Below are 24,561 nucleotides of genomic sequence, written 5' to 3'. Positions count from 1 at the left end.
GGTTTTTAACAGTGAGCATGTTCTAGAAACAGGTGGAGCAGTACAGTAGGATGGATTGAATAATGCTTTGGTACAGTGACAGAAGAAGACGTGGAGCAACGTAGAGACCTTTGAGTTTACGGATGGCTGACAGTCTTTGATGACTCCGTTTTTGGATGTTTGTTGTTCGTACATCCAGTGACACAACAAACACGAGTTGGAAAGTTTTATCTTCCTGTATGTAAAAGCAGACAGTTTAAAAAGCAGGTCGTCTCCCACAGATCAGAAACTGGGCTAATGCTCTGAAATCTGGTAATGCTGCACACACGCTGTTATATTTCACATTCTGTCGCTGACTCGCCGTCTCCCCTGCTTCTGCAGCACCATGTGACCATCCAGCAGTACATGGGAACCCTGGAGAACCTGCTGTTCACCGCCGAGCTCGACCACCACATCCTGGCCGTCTACCAGCAGTTCTGCGCCCTGCAGCTCTGAGACTCACACATCCGATGAAATGTGTACTTGTGTTCACGCAGTACCTGGTGTGATAAACCGACACATTAGAAACTACCAGCTCTTGCATCAAGAATCTCCTCTTCACTGTTTTTGTTTTATTTTTAAAGTACCTGTTTAGTGCCATTCATGTCAGTTACGTGCAGCCACAGCTGAGGACGTCTGTCAAAGTAGGAACTCAAACGTCTGTTTGACGAATCCTGTCATTAACTAGCTGTAGTGGTATTTTTATTTTTTTATTTTCATTGTTGTTTTTTTTTGGCTTTGTCTTCATTTAATTCTTACCTCCTGCTCGTATTCTTATGAATGGGTCTTTTTAAAACTGTATGAATTGTCTGAGTGCAGACGGAGCTGGAGAGGTGTCCATAGGAGAGGAGATTTCAGGTCTACTCTGAATGATTCTGAATCTAGAGAGTGTTCTACTTTTTTATATTTGTTTTATGTGGAATTGGGAAGCAATTAAAACTCTCCAGAATCTTTATCCAACTGCTCGTTTGTGTCTTCGTTGTTCAATCTTCTCGGTACAAAGTCTAGTTTAATTCTGAAGATGCTGATCGGGTCGTTCCCTAAAATCAGGTCAGACGTTATAAACAGCTGGAACAGACTTTGTGGTTTTAGTTCAGTCCTGCATCACCGTCAGCTGCAATAGAGAAATGGGAAGTTCAAAAACCACTGACAGATCTGCCATAATTGTCTGTTAGGAGAAAAAACAGGCAGGAAGCAAACAGTCCTCTTATAAAACATTCAGAATGGTTTCAGATGTCCTTCCATTTAACTTAACATTTCTTTCTTTTAGTCTGATCAGCAGCCAGAAACAGTGAAGAACTCATATATTTGGAACCTGACATCCTTAAGTTGTATTTCATAGGTGTTGAACATCAATTATCAAACCCGTAGCTCGTTTCATTAGGAAGTATGTTTTTAACAGCCCATACTGAGTCGACAGTTCTCTGAAGACTGCAACGTGAACACTTCATTTAACCCTCTGAACCCAGTTTCTGAGTATCTTCTACTCACAGTGGGCTCATTTCTTACTGCAATATACAGTACAGCTAGAAGATCCCCAGTTCGCGTCCCGGTGAGGACACCCAGGTTCTTTCTGCGTGAAGTTTGCATGTTCTCCCCGTGCAGCAAAACATGTTGAGGTTAATTGGTGATTCTAAATTGTCTGTAGGTGTGAATGTGAGTGTGCTTGGTTGTCTGTCTCTAAGTATAGCCCTGTGATAGACTGGTGACCTGTCCAGGGTGTCTCCTGTCTTCACCCTGAGTCAGCTGGGATAGACTCCAGCCCCCCATGACCCTAGTGAGGATTAAGCGGTGTATAGATAATGGATGGATGGATGGATGGATGAACCTCTGTGGGAACAACACAACAACGGTCAAACAATAGAAAGAACTCTAAATTGTCTCTATGATGCAGTCTTGGTGCCATAATTCAATATAAAGAGAAAAAGCAACATTTCTGTATTTGTTAAACAAAATCTTGGATCTGGACTCATCTCGTCTAACACTTTCCCAAGAGCTCACAGGTGTTCACACTGTAAAAAGTGGCACCACAAACTGTAGATATTTGACTATTTAAATTTTTACAAGCTCCACTAAGCATTTTTTACATAACCAGCTGTGGGAAAATACTTCACCGTGCTGAATGTATCCTCCATCAACTTGCTCCTCTGTTTTTTACCCATGCTGCCTTTGATCTAGTACAGGGGTGGGCAATCCTGGTCCTCGAGGGCCACAATCCTGCATGTTTTAGATGTTTCCCTCGTCCAAAACACCTGATTTAAATGATCAGCTCATCGTCAAGCTCTGCAGAAGCCTGATAACGATCCTGATCATGTGAATCAGGTGTGTTGGAAGAGGGAAACATCTAAAACATGCAGGATTGTGGCCCTCGAGGACCAGGATTGCCCACCCCTGATCTAGTACATTTAATTTTTCCTTTTCAATCTTCCTATTTGTCTCCGTGCTTGGCTTCTGTCTGCTCTGTGTAACCACAGCCTGTGACCTGACTGTTAATCAAACCTGAGTCACTCGCGGCTTCTCCGGTGCTCTGAGAACTGCAGGATTTATTTATTTTTTTTTTTTTTACAGGATCTGGTGCAAAACCTTTATGAAATGTGAGATTTGGTTCAACTGCACTTCAAACGATTACTGCAAGGATCATCAGAAAGTACAAAATCCAGTGACTATTTTTTTAGTATGTGGCTCATATATAATGTCATTGTAGCATTCATTAAAGAGACAACATGTCCTTCACTGTGGGTTTTGGGGTTCCGGCAGTAAAACATAAAATCAAATTCCTCTTACATTTTATTCATTTAAGTGTTCAGTGTCCTGCTGTTTGTTAGATTTGTCTGTTTGTATCCCACAATGACATAAACAACACTGACAGAAACCTTCACACATTTATTTAGACATGAAAACAGAAGAGAAACTTTCCTTTAGTCCAGTTTTGGCTTTCAGAATTAGACTCGAGTGCAAAGGAAGATCTCGCATTTTATTTTACGATTTATTAATTTTTTAAAAATCTATTACAAAGTACCTTGTATGTCTTCTTTGGGGAATAAACCAAAGAAACATCAGTTTAGTTGATCCTCTTGAACACAGGTAGGTTAGGTTACATAAAAGTTTAAAAAAGAAAAAAAAACACTTTAACAGTCCAAAACATTCAGTAATGTGTAGTTATGTACCAGTGATTTGGCATCAGACACTCCACAGTACATCGTGACAGAATCCATACAGTTTATTCCTTTTATTGCACAAAACCTAAGACTGTCTCCGTCTGTAGGGTTTCAACATTGATCATACCTGTTTTAAAACATGTGCAGTCCTTAAGAAGGCAGCATTACATACAAAAACAAGGCACGAATAGGTAGTTAAAGCATTCTTTTTGTTTCATAGTGGCATAAGAGCATTCTTAATTTATCATTTCTTTAAAATGTATTAATATGTTTATCTGCTTATTTTAACTAACTACAAACAGTCTGGCTTCACTTCCAGGAGCTCGTGTCTGAAGGTTTTTAGGAATCTAAAAAACAACTGGTATTCATGTTATACATCTTATTTGGAGTATGTTGGTGTCGTAGCTTTTATAGTGGTTTGAGAACAACAGGTCGACACACGGATGTGCCTAAAATAATGTGACAAGACATTGAGAGATTTTGCTCCAGTGAAGACTGACCCAGAAACAGTTTCAGTGATTAATTAAAACTATCAACAGGTTTTGTTGTCAGTCCCACAGAATCAGAAAGAATCAGTTCTTTTCTGTAAACATGACATGAATTCACTGCAGCTTAAGGACCAGGATGTAGGATTTAGGAGGCTACAGTTATGTCTTCATTACTAATTATCACCTACAAATCATGTTTTTGTTTGCTTAGATGGAGCCCCTTTTTAGGAGTGGAGACCCCAAAGTTCACACTGTGCCTGTGAACTTAAAGAAATAACCTGATTTACATGTGGCTGCCATCCCCCATTGAGGTAGTTTCGCTGTGCAGAGATACACTGCTCTCAGTGCTCCCGCTATGTTGGTTATGCTTCCTGAAAGTCCAGAGGGCTGTACTACGAAGCAACATTAGTGGGTTAGCGAGGTTTGCTGAGCCTAAAGTCAGAGTTTCCTGTTATAAATGTTTATATTCGGGCTGCAGGGTGGCGCAGTTAGTTAGCACTGTTGCCTCGCAGCAAGAAGGTCGCCGGTTCGCGTCCCGGTGAGGGCACTGGAATCTTTCTGCGTGGAGTTTGCATGTTCTCCCCGTGCAGCGTGGGTTCTCCAAAAACATGTTGAGGTTAATTGGTGATTCTAAATTGTGTGAATGTGAGTGTGCTTGGTTGTCTTTCTCCAAGTGTGGCCCTGCGATAGACTGGTGACCTGTCCAGGGTGTCTCCTGCCTTCACCCTAAAAGTCGGCTGGGATAGACTCCAGCCCCCCATGACCCTAGTGAGGATTAAGCGGTGTATAGATGACGGATGGATATTTATATTCCTCATTGTTCTCCATTAAAACAAAATGTTGACTGAACACAATCGATTCATTTTGTGCAGAAGAAGAGTCACAGGACGCATTAACCGACTCCTTTTATGTGAAGTCTGATGCAGAAAGTCTGAGCTGACAAAGAAAGTTGAAAACCACCTTCATGATACTCGTGGTCTCTGACTGGGGCTTTAGTTTCTGTCAAGCCAACTTGCCAACTTGTCAAACTTGCTTCGTAGTGCAGCCCTCTGGTCTGTAACCATATCAAGCAGCATCTGTGAAGAGCGCTAAATCTATTAGAAAGTGTCAACATGGCAGCCCTTCAATTTGAATTTCATTTTAGGGAAAAGAAAGAAGTCACAGGGAGCTAAACCTAGCTAGTGGTGTGAATGAAGAAGCAACGTTGTCTGGGCCAGAAAACCCAAGTTTATCACCACAGTGTGACTGGAGCTCCTACAAGCTGTCACAGGTCAGGTCGAATGTTCTCCCTGGCCTCAGGACGTCACAGTAGAACTCTAAGGGAAGAATTAATTCATTCATTCAACAAACATGCCACCATGGGCTCTCCTGTACGCTTGGGAAGAAAGGGTGGTTTACAGGTAGTTGCAATCTGCAACCTCACTGCTAGATGGAACTAAATCCTACGTACTGGTCCTTTATAGGGCTGCTGTGTGGTGCAGTGAGGGAGTGTGGACACATGAATGCTCACGACGGCGTGGCACGTTGAGAATCTACATACACTTAAAATTAAAAATATGTCCGTAGTGGTTCTGTAAGGAGCGAGCTTTCCTTTAAACACCAACCTACCTGATCAGCCGGGTGATCGATACCCATGTAAACAACGGAACTACGTGCTGCTTTGAGGAAACTCGGTGTTCCGGCGTTTCCCACCAGCAACTTTTTCTCACCACAGTAATGAATGTGGATGAATCCGAAAAGTCTGCAGCATCTTGTCGAGTAATTCTGTGGCATAATTCTGCAGCACCAACACATTCAGACTAACAGCATTATTTAGTACGCTTGTTTTCTATCCTACTACCTGAATCAAAGGTAAGTTAAGTGCTTTAAACAATATCCTGTTACAAAACTAAGATGCCACAATGATTTAAATACACATGATTATTACATTCTGTTTCCATAACAGACTGGTTACTAACTAAAGTGGCTGGAAACACAAGTTCACCTCCTTCAGACGACTTATTTGTACATTAAAAAAAAACAAAAAAAACCAGATTATTACGTTTACTTGTTAGAAGCAACAGCATACCCCAAATGTTTGGCCCAAATGTACAAAAGAATCAAAGTGTACAGGAATGTCTTGCTTTGAAGAACAACAACATAGAAACAGTTTCATCGATAAGTTACCAAAGTGGTGACTAAACCCAAAACAAACTACTCTGGTGCGATCTCACCCATAATGCCCTTTGTTTTTAACGGTTTCACGTCTCCAACAGCGGATCGCTCTCACTGCCGGATGACTCGTTGCTCTGTTTAGTCCCGTACATCGCTTGTTCTTCAGCCTCCAGTCGTCTGTAGCGAGTGTGGAAGAAGATGAGGAAGCAGCAGGTGAACAAACTGCAGAGTCCTGCCATCACCATCATGGGCACTGAGGGAAGGAACCAGAAGGTCCACATTAAGTCCAAAACGATGTTTGCTCACTTAAGTACCATCTTATTCTGAGTATGAAGCTTAAATCCATTCCAAAACGTTTCCAGTTTGTTCTATAATCTTAAGCTCTTTTTAGACACGGGATACGTAACATTACTGGCTTTATCAGCCTGCTAAAGTGATCATTCTGTCAGTTAAGACACAGGCCACTCTTCCATTTATTTTCCTCTCGGCATCATTCAGAAAATGACAGGCTGACATCATGGCTACACATGGAACGGGCAACAGTCACAATTCAGAGAGCAAAACATTGGATTAGATGGAGAGAAATAATCGCCTTCACTGAATGGCATGGCACTTGATTGAGTTTACATGGTGTGGCGTGGAGCTATTAATGTGAAAAGCTACAAAGACTGTCCAACAATAAAAACACACCAGCAGGCAGAGTAACGTAACTCCAGTTAGAGGTTTGATAACATCCTGTGACCTACCTCTCCAGCTCAGGACGGCGTCACCGCAGGTGGACAGAGGAGAGTCAGTGAGCGGTTTGGTTAAAGCCTGAAGGAGGATGATGTAGAGAACCGACTGAACCTGTCTGGAAGAAGGAAACGTGACTTGTTACATGAGTTTTACACGAACAGATCCAGTTGACGAGATGATCAGTGTTACGATGACTGTTAAAACAGCAGAAAATGTTTAACCCTCCTATTGCCTTCAAATTTACTGACATCTTTTATCCTTGGGTCCAATTTGACCCCAGCTATTTAAACCTCCAGAAAATCATCATTAAAATTGTTACCCAGGTTTATGTGTAAATAGGCCTTTCAATAAAACTGAAAAAATGAAGTCAGTGACTTATTTGGAAACACTGAATGCGGTCAAATTGACCCCGAATATGATAGAAGGGTTAAAGTGTCTTTCACGACACAAGCAGCTCTACTTTATTTATTTATTTTTACATACTTTTTCAATACTTTTTAATTTACTTTCCTAGTATATTATGAGCTGTGGCCTGTCTAGTGTAACGTAGCAGACGTGTTTTCTCTCAACAGAAGCCTCATACAGGCATGACATTAGCAAACAATGGTGTGAAAATCATCTTACGTGGTCCTGCTCATTCAGGGTATCTGCAGATTTGAGGGATTTAAAACCTTTTAGGAGCTTTTTTAACATCTATATGATAAAATATTTTCATTTTACAACACTGTATTTAAAACCCTGCAACAGTGACTCTAAAGTTCAGGACTTTGGCAGAGTTTTGGCTGCTAACGTGGGAATTATTGAAATAAATGCTAAAACCGTACATACAGAAGGATAATGTTAGAGTTAACTGCTGCTTTTAGTGATATGTTACTTACTGCAGCTATAGTACCAAAACATTCTCCTACAAAGTTAAAGCTTGTCACTAAACAATGATGCGTATTCTTGTTATCTTCTTTTCTCTAACCTGGAGCTATCTAACAATATCCTGCTGGAGTCACTCATGTCACATCAAAACCAAAAACCAGATTGTAACATGCAAACAAAACAAAACAAACAACAACAAAAAGCCCTAAATAGATGTCATTATCCACCTCTGGAACATTTGAAGTCCTTGAAAAGATGGATTGAAGGAATCAAAAAGTACAATTAAGGTAAATTAGGGCTAAATTTTGCATCAATTAATAATCTGCACATACCTCAGATTAGATAGAACTCGACCAAAGGGATCAATAAAGTTCTATCTAATCTAATCTAACCTTATTGCTGTACAAAGTCCAGATGTGTTTTGATAAGCTTTGACTTCTGATCAGACTGTAGACTTCAGTTTATCTAATTATGTCAGGCTGTATCATGTGTGTACGTGGTGCTCAGGTGGTAGTACCCTGATATGAAGATAAGCCCAGCGGATGTGGCTTCTCCAACTGGATACGAACACTCCACGGACAGCTCCATCGCCACCGGGTAAATGGAGAAACCAAACAAGCCAAAGAGAGAGCAGACGGCGGCCACGGCGGCTTTCTGCTGCGGCATCAGAGACACCTGAGAGGCAGACAGAAGGAAAGCTCTGAGCTGAAATGCAAAATCATTAACAGCAAAAGTCCTCTAAAGCTTTCTTAACAGGTGATATCTATATAGCGTTTCTCATATTGAGTAACTACCACATACCAAATTTTAATATATGCACACATTAAATATAAGAGACGTCTTAAACAGGTTTCTGCCTCTCCTGCACAACTAAAGTCCACTTTAGACTGATGTACAGTTTGTGTAAATGTAGGTAATTATACTGTTCCCTCCACTCTTAACAATTAATGGATGTATGGTTTTTTTGTGTTTTGTCAGGTCAAACACTCCTTTTCTAGATATGCTACCACAAAGGGCATGCTGTTGTTATTTCACTGGTTACATTACAAAGAGGGGCACCTGTTAATATGACCTTTGAACACATTAATACATGCAAAAAAATTACAAATTTAATTGTATACAGTTTTTTTTTTTTTTAAACGTACAATATAACCAGAACGTGTTGTGTGTCGCTATTATTTTTCATCTTCTGTCATTAACATTTAAGTAACAGCCAAGGTTTTTGTCAGCTTGCTCAAAAATGTGTTAATTAACTGGACACCTTACAAACAAAAGATTAATACTGGCTTTTCAACAACAAGAAAACAACTCTTTGAGGCGGTTTTACTAGTTTGGCGATGCACAGAAATAATCCCATCCATCCATTATCTATACATTGCTAAATCCTCACTAGGGTCGTGGGGGGCTGGAGTCTATCCCAGCTGACTTAGGGCGAAGACAGAGGACACCCTGGACAGGTAACCAGTCTATCACAGGGCTACACTTAGAGACAGACAACCAAGCACACTCACATTCACACCTACGGACAATTTAGAATCACCAATTAACCTCAACATGTTTTCGGACCTTGTGGGAACCCAGAGAGAACCCACGCTGCACAGGGAGAACATGTAAACTCCACACAGAAAGATCGCGGGTGTCCTCACTGGGACGTGAACCGAGGACCTTTTTGCTGCGAGTTGACAGTGCTAACCACAGCCACCTTGCAGCCCATAATAAACTTAAAATATCTATAAAATACTGCCATCAGAGCATACTTGAAAATGTGACAACCTAAACACCACAATGCTACCATACGCTCTATTTATGAACAGCCCAGAGAGCTGGAAGGGATCCAGTGCCTTGCTCAAGGGTGTGAAAGTGGAGCAGATGTTAGCAGAGTGTGTTGCTGAATGGCACTACTTTTGTCTCTCTCTCTCGTTTATGTTCGCTTACATAACAGAGGCTTCTTCGTGAATCGTTCAGGAACCACAGCTGGTGTCACGATGGAGGTCCACTGGAGAATTAGCTGTTTGCAAATAACGTCTAAATATAAAACAGGCCGGTTGGAAAACGCACACATTCTCAGGAAACAGTGCAGCGAAATGATCCAGGAAACGTTCTCTGATGAGGCCAGATAAGCTGCTCTGTCCGTGGTCTGTCGGTCACACCTGTAGCTGATTAAATTAACAGGCCATTGGATTTTAGTTATGGTGTAAAAAACAAAATAATTAAGCTGAACGAAAATCTGAATGTTAGAAAAATTGCGAAAACTGTGTAAAAACTGTAAAAGATATCAAAACATGGATTTAGTCAAATAATATTCAAAGCATTTAAACTTTGAATGACGTTTCTACTGTAAAACATGCCAGAGCTACAGGGCTCCACAGATGGCTGGGCTTTGGCAGCTGTTCCCATTCATTTCAAATGGTATTTTTGATTGACCAAAAGACACTGCATATTATTTCTGATCGAGCTGTACATTTTGGTATAAAGTTTGTATGTGACGCCTCAAAGCTGCATGACAGGTTAGATGCCGAACATTGTGTCAGAAGAATCTATAACAGGACTGAGTCTGAGGAATAGCAAAAAGCGTGCTTCACTGCTTATGCATTGGCACACTTAATTAATCATTTATCAGTTTTTACTGCTGATTGAGTAACTGGCCACTCAGAATCTAAAACGAATGGTTCAATCTAACGTTCACCACCAACACAATCAAAAAACTTACAACATTGATTGTAATGTATTGCACCGTCTTTGGTGCAAGGCCACACTTTATTTCCACTCGCTAAACCACTTCATATAATGGTGATTTTCTCTTTTATTGCCTCTTTTGGTAGCTCTTTTATAAACATTTTGGTTTTTACGAGCATATAATAGAACACCAGTGGAGTACAGCGCTGTTTGCCTGAATACTGGTTACTGTGATATGTTACATCAGTCGGTAAAATGTAAAATCCAGGGCTTCCGGTTTAAAATCAGTCTTAAAAGGAAGAAAAAAAACAACCAAACTTTTTCTTTTTGTATAGCTGGTGTATTCTAAATAACCTCATAGAGCGATCAAATTCTTCCTGTACTGTGTGCTGCATTCGCATGACAGTGAAACTTATCTGATGAGAATAAATAACAAGAGCGTTCTCTTCAAAGTGTTTGCACATCAAACACTGAGCGTTCTCATTTCCTTTGCTTACCTCGTCTCACGTTACAGCCCTGCACTTCGAACTCTTTCACATAAATATACACTGCAGCCCAAAAAAACCTGTACGTCAGCCTCCAAGATGCTTGAAGATGGCTGGAAATCCACTTTCGCTTTGGGGACTTATGTTTTCTCTAAGAAGCAGCAGATTGTCGACGTCTCTACATAGAAAACATTTCTGACAGCATGTGTAAGAGAGCGTGTCAGTGACTTTGTATCCAAGAAAACCTCCTCTCTCACTGAGCGCTTTATCGGGAACACCAGTACACCTGTTTATTCATCCAATCATCCCATCAGCCAATCACAGCGCAGCAGTGTAGCGTGACATTGTTCGGATACGGGTCAGGAGGCTCACTTAATGCTCAAACATCACAATGAATATTAGTGCAAGGTGAACTGTGTGTGTGTTTCTGAACCTGGATTTTCCCCACAACAGTTTACTAAGTAGGATGAAAAATAACAAAAACCCATCAGAGCAGCAGGTCTGAGGGCAGAAACACACTGTTAATGCAAGAGGAGAATGGACGGACAGGAACTCAGGTAACGACACTTTACAAGTTAGCTGGACAGAACTCAGGATGGACTACAGCAGCAGAAGGTTGTGGTTTCAGAAGTGTGAGGCTGCAGTGGACTCACCCACACTGGACAGCTAAAGATGAAAAAAACATATCCTGCTCTAAAGAAATTCTGCTGAGGCTGCAGATATCCATCAGAATCAACAGCCAATCTGCTTTGTGTCAACAGTCCAGGCTGCTGCTGGTGGTGGTGTAATGGAGAGGGGAATGTTTTCTAGGACAGCTTGAGCCACTAAAACCAATCACGGTTTGAATGCCGCAGTCTGAGTGCTGTTGCTGACCTGCTGCTAGCTACGTCCAGCAGGACAAATCACGACATCACGAAGCTAAAGTCACCTGAAACTGGGTTTATGAACACAACAGTGAGATGAGTAAACCTCGGTGTGTTCCAGAGTGAGATCTGAATCCAGCAGAACACCTTTAGGATGTGTTAAAATGGGAGATTGACAGCATGAATGTGCAGCTGACAAACCTGCAGAAATTATGTGATGCGATCATGCTGACATAAAGAAGAATCTTAGAGAAATGTCTTCAGAATCTCCTCAAGCTGTGAGGTTGTGTTCAAAGCAAAGTGAGGCCTTACCTGGGATGCGTATGGTGCTTCTAATACGTGTAACTATATACTACACACTGACAGTCACAGGTCATCTACTCTGCTTTGAGTAACAAATAAAAGAGTGCTCTCACCACTGAGAAGGCGATGCATGACAGAGCAGTGAAGCCCATGTTGATCTTTGTGGCTTCGATGAACTTCTTGGTCTTGTCGACGTACAGACCCAGAGCACCAGCGCCGATGACCCCGAACACGATGAAGAGAGCCCCGCACAAGCCAGCAAAGTCCTGCAGAGGTCAGATTTTATAGGTCTATTAAGTAAATGACCATACTTAGCAAGTGTTTCAAAAACATATAGAGGAAGGTCCATCCAGTTTTTTAATGATCTGTGGTCTCTCTTCACAATTTTTCAACTCTTAACAGTTTTAGTCTCAACTCTGCTGTGTGTGTTTTTCTTTTTATTAAATTGGCTTTAATTCTGCCCATCCATATATATCGTTCCTCTTGGTAATCGGGATAGTGTACTTACGTTGCTGTATCCTTGCACACACAGGATCTGCTCCAGCAGTGTAGAGAAGCAGGTGAAAACAGCGATGCCCGAGCCAAAACACAGCAGCAGGATGAGGTAGGCTTTGTTCTTCAGTAACTACAGAGGAAACAGACCGGTGGATTTGTGAGAGAAGCCTCATGGGAAAACAGACTCACTGCAGCAACAGCATTCAACAAGATAAACATGCACAGACAGCAGAGAAAATGAGGAGTGCAACAGACAATAAACAAAAGGATGATAAAACAATTATGCTGCCAAAAAAGAAAGTAAAGGAGGTTTAAAGAAATTTGTTTGGGTTTTTGCAGGTGCGAGCTGATACCTGTCTGTTTTTACTGTCTGCTACCCTGCTTTGCTTCATTTACACCCACCACAGAAATGCAATTCATGCCTCAGGTAAACTTACAAAGTGTAAAGAAAGGTGACAGTGGGAATATGAAATGTGCCAAAACTACCACCATGCAGTTTGCACTAAGGCTCTAAACCCCCAAACCTGCTGACGCTATGAAAGGCATGCTATCTTTTTAAAAAAAAAATTAAACCATTATTAGAGCTAGAAACTGTGAAAATAACTGTGAAAACCAAAAGAATGAAACAGTCCTTGAAGTAATCATGTTTGCCGTGCAGTTCCATTGGGAAAATTAACCAAGTTGAAGCTTAAAATTGTGATATTTTATTAAAATCACTTTATTCTACATGCCTCAAAAACTAAAATCTGTGCTCCTCCTCATGACTGAGAAGCCATGATTCAATCAGCTTTGACCAGCAAAAAGTCTGATTTTTTAGTTGAAGTGCAGGCTGTGTTTATACACAATGGATAGGAAACAAATACGGGCACAAATTATAGATATTGAGAGTAAAATGAAACATACTTGAGCAATGAATAAATGGAGCATTTTCCAAGAACAGTGTGTAGAGAAGCAAGTCATTAGAAGATAGACAGCACAGTGAAACATCTTTGGGGAGTTGATTTGTAAAGGAGCTTCAAAGACGCTTGTGGAGTTTGTAAAAATGCAAATAGTTAAATATCAACAGTACGTAGAGCCACCATTGTAAGGACATAGAAAAATGTTGTATCTATAGATTCCAATTTTTCAACTTTCGTAAAATATAACAATAAAAAATTTTAGTTTTTTGTGTTATTTATTTGTGATTTATGCTATTAAAACTGCGTTGTGCTGAACAGAAACTATTTTCGACTTCTCTCTACTTCTAGAAGAGGCTGTGCTGTTTCCACAGAGGAGCAGGACTTTATGCTGCAGTGAAAAAGTGAATAAAAAATGTGACAGGAGCAAAACAACAGTCACAAACTGCCTGGGATATAACAAGGACCTCCCCTTGTGTAGCAACACAATTACACCAAGCAGAAGTGAAGCATCAGCACCACATTCAGGTGGAAAGGTCATGGAGGCAGATGGAACATCCCCACTCCAGACACACTCGTCATCGCCTCTGTTAGAAGCGTCCCTGCTGCAGATAGAAATGTCAGCCGCTGCAGGTAGAAACCACATCAATGCAGCTACACATGCTGCTGGTGCAGACAGGAGCTCGCAAATGTCACCATCAAACAAACGACTGCTGCTGGTAGAAATGTCAGAGCTCAGGTTTGAAACTGATTTTGTTTATTACGGTTTAATTCCTTTTCTTTCTTTTCATTAAATTGTCTGGTATACATACATATATACATATACACCCACATATATACGCATATATACATATATAGAGTAAATGTAGAAGCAAGCAATGAAATCACTGCATGCAACTGGGTGCTCGTTCCTGATACTGTTTTGTAGTGACTGTTTCTGTTTTGTCAGCATCTGCCGCCATGGTTACATCTGCAGTTGCATTGGTGACAGGACATGTTCTAGGTTTGATGTTATGTTGTCACTTCATTTTTGAGCTTCTGCAGTGGGTTCAACCTCTTAGGGTACGATCACAATAGTTTACTTTGTCCTTTAGACAGCTTAAAGGTTGCTAAAATAATCTTGAACCTAAAAGCAGCTTGTTTCAACTCTTTATTGCATCTAAATGATGTTTACACTCAGAGGAATACTCCAACACTAGCTATTGTGGAGCAGATATCCATCCATCATCTATACACCACTTAATCGTCATTAGGGTCATGGGGGGCTGGAGTCTATCCCAGCTGACTTAGGGTGAAGGCAGGGGACACCCTGGACAGGTCGCCAGTCTATCACAGGGCTACATTTAGAATCACCAATTAACCTCAACATGTTTTTGGACTGTGTGGGAGGAAGCCGGAGAACCTGGAGAGAACCCACGCTGCATGGGGAGAGCATGCAAACTCCACACAGAAAGATCCCGGGTGTCCTCACCGGGACGCGAACATGCGACCCTCTTGCTGCGAGGCAACGGTGCTAACCACTGCTCCACCTTGCAGCCCTGGAGCGGACATATTTGGTAATTTTGTAATCTACTCTGGAAATAAAACTTTTCCGTTTGGATGCAAAACATTAGATCTAATGTGTAAAGTTGTGGACCAGACAGCTAAACAACCAGCTGAAACTCACTATAAAGCTCAAGGAAGAGCTGCAGAGTCTTCAACGTCATCGCGTTGCTTTCATGTTGTCATTTGAGTCATTGTGATTATGAAAGCTGATTTGAGTGATTTGGATTCATTTATTACCACAAATTCACATAAAAATCTAATTGGTGCAGCTTCAGATTGTGAGTTGGCGGTATTCTCTTCCATGTGTGTTCTTACCAGTTTGATCCCCTGAACGTAGGGCTCTGATCCAGAGCACTCGGCGCTAGCGGATGGCGGCGTGGGGGGGGCGCTGCTCCGTATCCCCACTGTTGCTAGGAAACAGATGATGCATGTTGGGACTGCATAGGCAAGCAGCTAGAGGAGAGGAGGAGAAACACATGTAATGTGGTGATAAATGGGTGTTAGCACCTTAAATCAAAGACAATTTATCATCATTAGCAGGTGAGGTGACCAGAACCACTGTTCAGCTGCTGCAGTGTTTTGTGTGAGCGGGTGCAATCCCACAACTCCCTGTGGGAATCGTCTAATTCTAAACCTATGGGGGATTGTTTTTTCTTTCAGATTTTTGTTTTTTGTTGCCTCTCACTACAGGGGAATCAAGAGAGGAGAGCCTAACACTTCAATGTGGGGACACTGCAGCTACCTGTGTGTCAACATCAGGACATCTGTTTTTTAACATCACTCTTTGTATCCAACAGTGTGTTATATTTAAATATATTTTCTTACAGCTGGCATCATCTGGAAGATATTAGTGACCCCAAGACAAATCAGGCCTAATGAGGAAATCTCATCTTCCTCCTCTCTGCTCTTGTAAACTCACAGGTAGTTTTCCAGCTCACATGTCCAAATTGGAAAGCTGGATGATCTCACAAACATCACGTTGTTCCGAGAGAGATTTGGCTTAGATTAGAGATGCTCAGATTAGTCAGAACTTGTCTAGAAGTCTAAATGTCTTGGCCATCTGAAAAAGGACTCATTTGCGATGAGTTCTCAATAAATTAATGCTTCTTTTTTGGAATTTTTTTGTAACTAAAACTGACTTAACTCCTCAGATCCCTTCACTCCAGTAAAAAACCTTTGTAAAAGGGTAAAAAGGGAAGAAACGATGAATGATGAAACAGATTTGGGAAAAAAAAAAATGTGGCCACAGTTAATTTCCTGTGTCCTTGAAGAAACTTTTTCTTATTATTTCTCCACAGTATTATCAGAAAACCATACGTTATGAGCCACGTTCCCCCTCTTTGTCAGTTGGTAGCACTGAGTGTTACCATGGAAACTGTAGATTAACTTTTTAGGCTTAAAATAAGTCTAATTTGCATTAGAGTGATAACATTATTAAATTATAGCCTGCTCTAGGCTGCAGAAAAGAAAAACAAAAAGGTGCCTTAGAGCCAAAAGCTGAAGGATGTTTTGAAAAACGTCAGTTTGTCCAGAATCAGAATCTGTAAAACTTCTACAAAACTCACTGTCACTGTAATAGTCACTGAATAGTTCTGATTTGGTAGGTGTAACCCTATTACAAGTTACAGTGGGCTGTGTGCAAATACCATCAAGAACCAAAAAGAGAAGTCAATTTTTTTTGTTTTGTTTGACAAATTAGCAAACTACTGTGAATTACACATGCAACAGACATAGAGCAACATTAACATGAACTGTTTCAGCTCCACAAACTACTGAGGAAAGTATTCTTAGCTGCTAAATGCTCTGTTAAATTCACCAGCTAGCTGTTAACTGGTACTGAACAGTTGCGGAAATGTCCTGAAACAGTAAAACAACCACCTAAAAGAGGCTAAAAGCTCCTGGCTGATAATTCTCAATGCATTTCTCCCTACACCTCCTCCTCCTTTCACAATAAACGTCCCTATTTAATGAATGAACCGAACCTGCTCCTGTGTTTGTTCGGTATAATAGTTTATAATTTAAAATATCGTGTGGATACTCTGCTGATCTTTAGTGCACCAATTCCTAGATGTGAACACAAAGTGATCAAATTGCACCACACAGCAAAAGATACAAATTCTGATGATGAACAGTGGATGTCCAGACTCCTATGCAGGGCGAGGAGTGCTGTCTTAAGACTTGGTTTTAGCTGAACTCACCAGTATCGGGATGTGGGCAGATGTTTCCGCCATCATAGGAGAGATGATGTTAGCAAGGAGGACGCCGAGGGGATTGGCTGTGAAGGGAAAACAGAAGTGGAACTGAAGGGTTATTCTGGTTTCCACCCTATGCTGAGAACCAGCGCACTCTGATATGACTTTCTGTTCCCTGTTTCGGTCGTCTCAGTGACAATATGAAATATGTCAAAACAGCTTATCTGAAAGAAAAACCTTAACTCACCTTCTGCTTTAGATTTTCAACTTTCTCTAACATGCCTTTCTTTCTTTACTCCATCAACATTAATGTCTTTTTTATATTCCTGTACACAATGAAAGCTTAATTTAAAGATATGAAGATCAATATTTATCTCTGAGCCCAAACATTTTGTTGTTCACATACAGCGCCCTCCATAATTATTGGTGAAGATGTGTTAAAAGCCTTAAAATAAATTCAATTTTTATTGCAGAAGCATCCTCTCACACTGACAACTGTAGAAAAATGTAACCTTCAACTCAAATGAATTGTTGGCAAAAGGGGGTTGTACAAAGCATTAACATCAAGGGTGCTAATAATTGTGGCACACATGATTGAATGTAAAACAATTATTTTTTAATGTGGGATTTTTTTCACACTGAATAAATGCACCTGAATTAAAGGTCGAATTCTCCTCTTTTTTTTCATTGTGGTCCTATATTATTTAGAAAAAACTGAATTTACTAGAAGCTAAAGAACACATCTTAACCAGCCAATAATTATGGAGGGCGCTGTAAGACTCTGCTGACGCGCCAAAATGTGAGTGCTTTTGTGCCCTTGGCAGCATGTGTTGAAACTGGCACAGCTCCTATTTAAATTCTACTAAAACTGTACAAATCTGATGGGAGATGTGATCACTGACATGGCATATATTTGTTTAAAAAGATGAACAGTTGCAATAATTAAACTGTGCTTTATTTAACTTAAGTTGCTTAATGTTTGGGTCAAGTAAATTGGAAATAAAAAAAAAGATGAAGAAACATAAAAAAAAAAATGAGTGAATCACAACAAAAGCTGCAACTCTACAATCCACATGTCACTGCTTCTGCATTTTCTGTTCATAGCTTTGATCATTTCTTTGATTTTAGAAAGCTGCTCCACCGATCCGTTGCATTTTCACAAAAAAAAAAAAAAAGACTGTATATTTTAAAAAAACAGAAGAAAAGTTTTTTAAATTCCAAACATCTAGCAAACTGCAGTCTTTAAAGACCGAGTACTTGCTCTGGTAGCTATTTAGTAAATGTTAGGGTGACTTACACATAGAGGCGATCATGTTGGCTGTGGCACGCTGATGGTCAGGGAACCACAGAGCTGCCACCTTGGTGGGAGTGAAGATGATGAGGGGCTGAGCCACGGCAGCCAAGGTCTGACCCAACATCACTATCGGGAAATAGTTGGTATAACCCGGTAATGATGCCGTGCCGGCGTAGCGCATCAGAGCTCCGAGCATGTTCAGCCAGGAACCGAGGACCAGCTGGGGAGATGGCAGGAGGGTGAAAGGTCAAAATGCTGCGACAAGAGTCAGGAGGTATTCTCTCCAGCTAACTGCAGCAACTCTCAGAGATCACCTGTCTGTCAAGAAGTGTTTGTGGAAGGTTTTCTTCTGTGTTGAGGTGCAGACAGACAAAACGGACCCTCAACGGTTAAAAGCATTTATTTAAAAATGTTAATGTCCTTGCACTCAACTCAGCCTCATGACATCTCTCCTGCTCTGCTGTCTGATATTTTTACAGCGCAGTCATAAAACAAGAGTAGAGACAATCAATATTTCCTGAATAAGAGGCCAGTCCCCCTCCTCCCCCTCTCTTGGTAATTTTACGTCAAAGAGCATCATTGGTCGATATGCAACCGGCTGCAAGAACACAGAATTTGTAGAATTTCCTGGTAGATGAAATGAGCAGATAATACAGAGTCAACAAAACCTCTCTCTCACAGTTTTAATCCTATTCTTTTTTTTAAAAATCTTGTTGGTGCAAATTTAAGTCTATTATTATATTTTATGTGAAGCGGTTAGCACTGTCGCCTCCCAGCTTGAAGGTCCTGGGTTCGAATCTTCGTAGGTGTAATTGTGTGTGTGTTTGGTTATCTGTTCCTCTGTGTGGCCCTGTGACAGAATGGTACTTCTTAAAAAGATGTTGTGTTCAGTTTCCCACTCAGACATAACAGCATGCTGTTTTTTTATTCCTGGATTCAACCTCCACCTGAGCCTTTCGGAAACACAATCTATAGACTAATTATATCTTCCCAAGCACTGTTTATTTCCTCCACACTTCTAAAACCAGCTGCTGCTTGGTTAAAACTTTGTAGTCATGAAAAACCAACCCCAGGACCCACAGTGGCTCATACAAACACACTCAAGGAAGACATCTACTGTATTTCTCAGTAACATAAAAACGATGAGAGAATAGCAGGGTACATATTTAGTTTTTCTGGAAAACTGAGGCCCATTACACAACAACATAACCTTCACCAGAATCCCTGGTGACCTGCCTCCCTGTCTCATTTGTCAGAGTGCAGTTTGTACCGTGATCCGTAAGCCGAGCGTGTCCAGCATCCAGGTCGTCCCAAAGCTGAGCGGTATGGCCACCACCATGAAGACCAGTGACAACCAGTTGATCTCCTGCAGAGTGACCTTCAGGAACTGGGCCGACTGGTCTGCTACTGGTGCAAAGGTAAGCCATAGCTGGGAAGACACATAAAAATTATTACAAATGATTAGTTACTTTTAACTCTCAACATCATTTTTAATACCAGTTTACACAAATAAACTTACTATAGACTGATGTTAAAGTTAATCCTGAGTTTTGAGAGCTCAACATGAAATCAGACCAGTCAGAATAAAGCCTGAATTGCCTTTTACAAATCTGCAGCGTGCAAAGCTTTGAGCTGAGCCCAGTCACGAATTAAAATGTCCTTAAAACGGTAAAACCAAGGACTTATTTTAGCAGGATGCCAACACAGATGTTCCAGTATTTGCTTTCAGTTAACGTGCACATTTGATCAATAATGTGAATTAAGGGCTTATCACAGAGTAATTGAGCTGCAGCTCTATTAAATGTGTGCATAACAACCATTTCACTGAATAATACTGATTCTGTTAAACGTAAACTGCATATTTAACTTCCTCACATTTTCTGATGAGGTCATTTTCACATTTGTAAACCTAGTGATTTCACGTGTGGTTAAACTGCTGACACTTTTGCAGTGTGTTATTTCAGTGGTTAGTTCAGCCAAACCGGATCCACTTTGCACTTTACTGATCTGATTTCCTCAAGTATGTTTTAGTCTTCTGACAGTATCCTAAACATAACGTCTGGGCTGAGCTGAAAAAGAAATAACGTACATGATTAATCCTCCCTCATGTGTTCTCTCTCACATGACGCCTCCTAACAAGCATGTCACTCTGCCGAGCAACAGGACATTATCACGCGACTAGAGGCTACAATACATCACAGTAGTTGATGAGAGGATGAAAAACATGTTTAAAGAAAGACTGGAGCCTGTTGAATGTTCTGTTTTACACCAACTGAGGGTATTCTGAAAATAAACTCTTTTACATAAGGCCTCTTTGCTTTTGCCCTCCTGTACTATAACTACATCCTACTGTTTACACCAACTGTATCTACTGTCACTAATGTACCATGACCTGACCTGCAAACTCAACCCTGAGACGACAAAGGCAGCACCTGCACTGTTCTCTGTGTCGTGGACAATGAAGAAAACCTAATTTATGCAGTCGAGCTGACTCACGCTAGTCAGCTGATTACGACACACAATGCCAGTGTTGTCCAGAGCAGGGAGGAATGCTTCTGAGGCGTTTTACATGTTCACACATTCCACATGCCGATAAGAGCTGCTAACACTGACACACTGACACAGAGGAACAATAAAGTCTGTAAACCATACTGCACATGAGCAAATCCATCGTTCTCATTTTCGTGATAACCTTTAAGCGAAAAAAGATGCCAAACAGAGCATATATTTAAACAAGTGAAAATCAATTTATCGTCTCAGCCACTTTTTGTCTTTGTCTTGTGTCACACTAAACAGAATATCTTTGGGCTTTAAGAAACTGTGATTGTAAGAAGCTGTTGCACGATTTGTTGACAATCTGCAGATTAATCAGAAAGGAAGCTAAGTATTAGTTGCCGTATTTGTTTGAAATAAGTTCTTTTTGAAGACGGGTCTCCACCAATAATAGGAACAGACCGATATAGGTTTTTTAGGGCTGATCCTGATGTCGATTGTTGGTCATCAAAAAGGACCAATAATCGATATTTGGAACCAATACATTAAATATATTTAATAATTTATTGCTGCTTGTAAGGAGTCCTTGAGATTTTTGAAAGGTGCCGATATATAAAATGCATTATTAATAATAATAATAAGAAGAAGAAGAAGAAGAAGAATATTAATATTAAGTGTTATATTTTAACAGCATGTAATAGCAAAGAACAAGATCATAAAATATTTTTTTCTACACAAACCTTTTTTCTTCTTCCATCTATTCAAATAAAAACACAGATAACATAACTGTGCAGCAACACAAAGTAGTCACACAATAAATGTAACTAAATAAAACACAATCTACTTTGAAATTAGAGTCATTATGACAATAATTAGTATTGTAATAAGTATTACATATTGCCAAAACATATTTAGGTTTGTTCTGCAAAAAGTACTGAAGTAAGTGAATTCCTGTCTTTACACTTTAATAATTTATTCAGATTTCTCTGACACAAAACAATCTGGTTTTTCATGCTCTTTGTGGCGTTTTCTCGTCTTCATTTTTTCAGTGAGCACTAACATGCAATGGAGTGTAAAAGGCTAACAATAAGAGCGACCCACCACAGGTTTTTGTAAACCCTGAACCCTAAGTAGGCCCGTTAATGTCACACAGATTGATGACCAACCGGCTTATCAGCTGTTATTTGCCACATCATGAATGACTCTCTGCCAGCTGAGCTTCTTTTGTGAGAGGGAGCACCAGCTCCCCGGAAACAAAAGCTCCCACAGAGAAGACGAGTCCCTGGGGGGCTGGAAATAGGTGAGGGAGGGGCTCGGCTTGCATGGCCTGGAAACACTGGCCTCCAGGCACACTCTGCTTTACAATGACAACATCTCCAGGGAAAGAGCCCGAGTCCACAGGAACATTACAGGGCCACCACATGTCATCTACCTGCACTGATATGTGTTCAAAGGGCAACAAGCAGCCAGTTAAAGGAAGTCACTGAGCATGTAGATAGTATGTGAAGAATGTGACAACAGGTTTGCACACAAAGACATGAGCGTGAAATGGAAATGAAACTAAATGTCGCATTTGAATATAAGTGAGACTACATTTTCTGTTGAGTAAACAGATCACGTCCAGCACACGGCTGCCTCTCAGCCATCTACTGGGAGTTTATCTTAGGACGCAGGCAGGCCAGACATTAGCATCTTTGGACAGAATTGTACAAAATGGGCCCCTCATCCAATTGTTTGATCCCATTTAAGGGTCAAACAAAGACCTCTGCATGTGCCCCGACTGAGCCTCGGACCAGGGTCACCAGCACCCTCTGACCCCCCTCACAGTGAGGTTGAATGCACGAAACCACTTAACCTACCCAATATATTTAGACACTCTCTAACTCCTACTGGTTGAATACATCTTGCTGGAAAATCTTCATTTAAATGGTACTAATGCATTAGATGTGTAAACTACAATCAGCATAATTCAAGTCACGACATTTGCAAAAGCTAACATTCAAAAGTTTGGTCTTCCATCTCATACGCAGAAGGTTTCCCTGAACATCTAAAACAGAGGCGCCGCTCACGTCATGACTCTGAAGCCATGCGTTGTGGCCGTTATACATCAGCAGCCATGTTCTGCTTAACATGCTGATGAACAAGAAAAAAATCTGACTAGAGTTAAATCCTCTGAAGTAATGGTGAGGAATAAATCTGTAGAATAAAATGAATAGGTCACTTAGTGGACTAAAAACGTGACGGACATAAGACGTGTTGCTATGGACTTCACTTATGCTCTTTTTAATAAGCCTAAACAGAAAGATAAATACATCCTTAGTTAATACTAAGATAGAACAGAATATGAAACATGAACTAGTTCAGTCCTGCACTACCATTAGACCTACACATCTATACTGCAGCTGTGTGTGAAAGAAGAACTGGAAATGTGGCAGCAAGGTGCCAGAATATTGATTTATTCATGGTTTAAAAGCAGTAAAACTATTAGATTTTAATGGTCAGACATTGCAAAGGAAAGATTTTTTGCCCTTTTTTTCTCCTTCCTTTTTCTAACATTCTACCTGTAGATTAAAACTTATTTTCTATGATTTTACTAGATATTATCTGTAATGTAAAAAAAAAAAAAAAAAAAAGCAAAAATCTGTAAAAAAAAAAATCAGTTGAAAAAATGCTGTCCAATTTTTCAATCCTTAACATACACATTGGTTCCCTTCAAATAACAGACAATATCTATAAATTAGCTTTTTGTTGTTGCTTTTTATGTACAGTAAGAAATGAGTGAACTTCTACTTGCACACATAGTAAAAGATAAATGACTGTTTGTCAAAATACAGATTTTTGATATGGACATTATTTAGAGTTTTGACCTAATTTCTCTCTCTCTCTCTCTTTTCGTTTCCTTTAAAATATATATATATATAAATGAATACTAAAAAGTCTGCGTGGACCTCAGACATCCAGTGGACGGAGCTCCACGGTGGACACGAGCCTCGTGGACACAATGTTCACTTGAACTACTTTCTACTGTTTGTCCAGACTGCCCATCTCCACTCATCCCAAACACACGCTGTCCTCTGACAGTTTCAATTTTAAGAACTGCAGTTCGGCACATATGTTGATTTAATTGACACAAGCTGTTAACTAGAGTGTCCACGCTAAATAAATGAATAAATGAATGAATAAATCTGGAACACCAGCTGGACTTAGTCTTATCTCGGCGGACTCACCGTAGCGTTGGAGCAGTTTAACAAACACAGCACCAGCAGCACCAACCACCGTCTCTTGTAGACTTTAAAAACCAGCAGCTTCCTCAGCTCCGGGCTTGGTCCTGCGGAAACAGCCGGGGAAACCGTCTGACTGTCGCCGGAGGCTTCGGCAGGACTTTCCATTACTCCGCCGTCAAGCTGACCGGTTGAGCTAGTTAGCTCGTTAGCTCGCTAGCTAACAACACTGTACAGGCATCCGAGGCATTGCACACTTTAACGTTGCTGTCTTGTCACCAGGTGGGTAAAAGCCGAGACAAAACGGCGTGTTTCCGTTGAGAACAACCCGTAAATCCACTGTGTTAACTTCTGGCGGATTATAATGTCACTTAATCTCACGATTAGGCGCCGGGCAGCGGCTGGAAAAAAGTCAACAATCAACAATCAGGTAACCGTCATTGTACTGTACGGAGATCTTCTACTGGGAAGATGAATCACTACGTTGGTTTTAAACGGCACTGAAAAGAACAGCTGGTCCATACAGCAGTCCTCAACTGTATTCATACACTTCCATTAAAGAAGAGGCAAAATTCACAATAGTCACTCAAATAACTAGAAACAGAAAAAAATAGTAATAAATAAAAATTTGCTAAATTATAATTTAGTGAAATAAGACATTGCTTTTGAATTTTGGTT

The 24,561-nt window shown here is 40.6% G+C and overlaps 2 protein-coding genes across 3 annotated transcripts in view; one reads left to right on the top strand and one right to left on the bottom strand.

Annotated features, from left to right (window-relative positions):
* The window catches only part of ncbp1 (nuclear cap binding protein subunit 1), a 15,428-nt gene extending 14,450 nt beyond the window's left edge, over window positions 1-978 (top strand). Inside the window, exon 23 of the mRNA XM_008291725.1 lies at window positions 361-978. Coding sequence (XP_008289947.1) covers window positions 361-474 — 114 coding nt within the window. The 3' untranslated portion in view covers window positions 475-978. The remainder of the gene's footprint in view (window positions 1-360) is intronic.
* A 4,716-nt stretch (window positions 979-5,694) lies between these two features.
* On the bottom strand, window positions 5,695-24,291 carry slc49a3 (solute carrier family 49 member 3). Of its 2 annotated transcripts, none has more exons than XM_008291721.1 (10): window positions 23,890-24,291; window positions 19,440-19,598; window positions 18,173-18,389; window positions 16,882-16,958; window positions 14,999-15,136; window positions 12,256-12,372; window positions 11,861-12,013; window positions 7,938-8,095; window positions 6,565-6,668; window positions 5,695-6,071 (listed from the first exon to the last, which is right to left on the bottom strand). In XM_008291721.1, the coding sequence occupies exons 1-10, from the start codon at window positions 24,049-24,051 to the stop codon at window positions 5,905-5,907; spliced, it is 1,452 nt and encodes a 483-aa protein (XP_008289943.1). In that variant the 5' UTR covers window positions 24,052-24,291; the 3' UTR covers window positions 5,695-5,904. The 2 variants fall into 2 exon arrangements, with proteins under 2 accessions (XP_008289943.1, XP_008289945.1); XM_008291723.1 differs by having other exon boundaries at window positions 5,985-6,071; window positions 6,565-6,664.
* Window positions 24,292-24,561: the final 270 nt, after the last annotated feature.

Source organism: Stegastes partitus, unplaced genomic scaffold (assembly GCF_000690725.1).
Source record: "Stegastes partitus isolate 25-593 unplaced genomic scaffold, Stegastes_partitus-1.0.2 Scaffold758, whole genome shotgun sequence".
Lineage (NCBI taxonomy): Eukaryota > Metazoa > Chordata > Actinopteri > Pomacentridae > Stegastes > Stegastes partitus.
The sequence above is the reverse complement of the archived record's forward strand: the minus strand, read 5'-3'. Positions and strand labels throughout refer to the sequence as shown.

Excerpts from the sequence above, each read along its gene's own strand:
- slc49a3 (XM_008291721.1), bottom strand. The coding sequence starts at position 24,051 with ATGGAAAGTCCTGCCGAAGCCTCCGGCGACAGTCAGACGGTTTCCCCG. Across the intron at positions 16,959-18,172 it reads CAACATGATCGCCTCTATGT|CCAATCCCCTCGGCGTCCTC; the intron begins GTAAGTCACCCT and ends TTCCCTTCACAG. Across the intron at positions 12,014-12,255 it reads GTGTGCAAGGATACAGCAAC|GACTTTGCTGGCTTGTGCGG; the intron begins GTAAGTACACTA and ends TGACCTCTGCAG.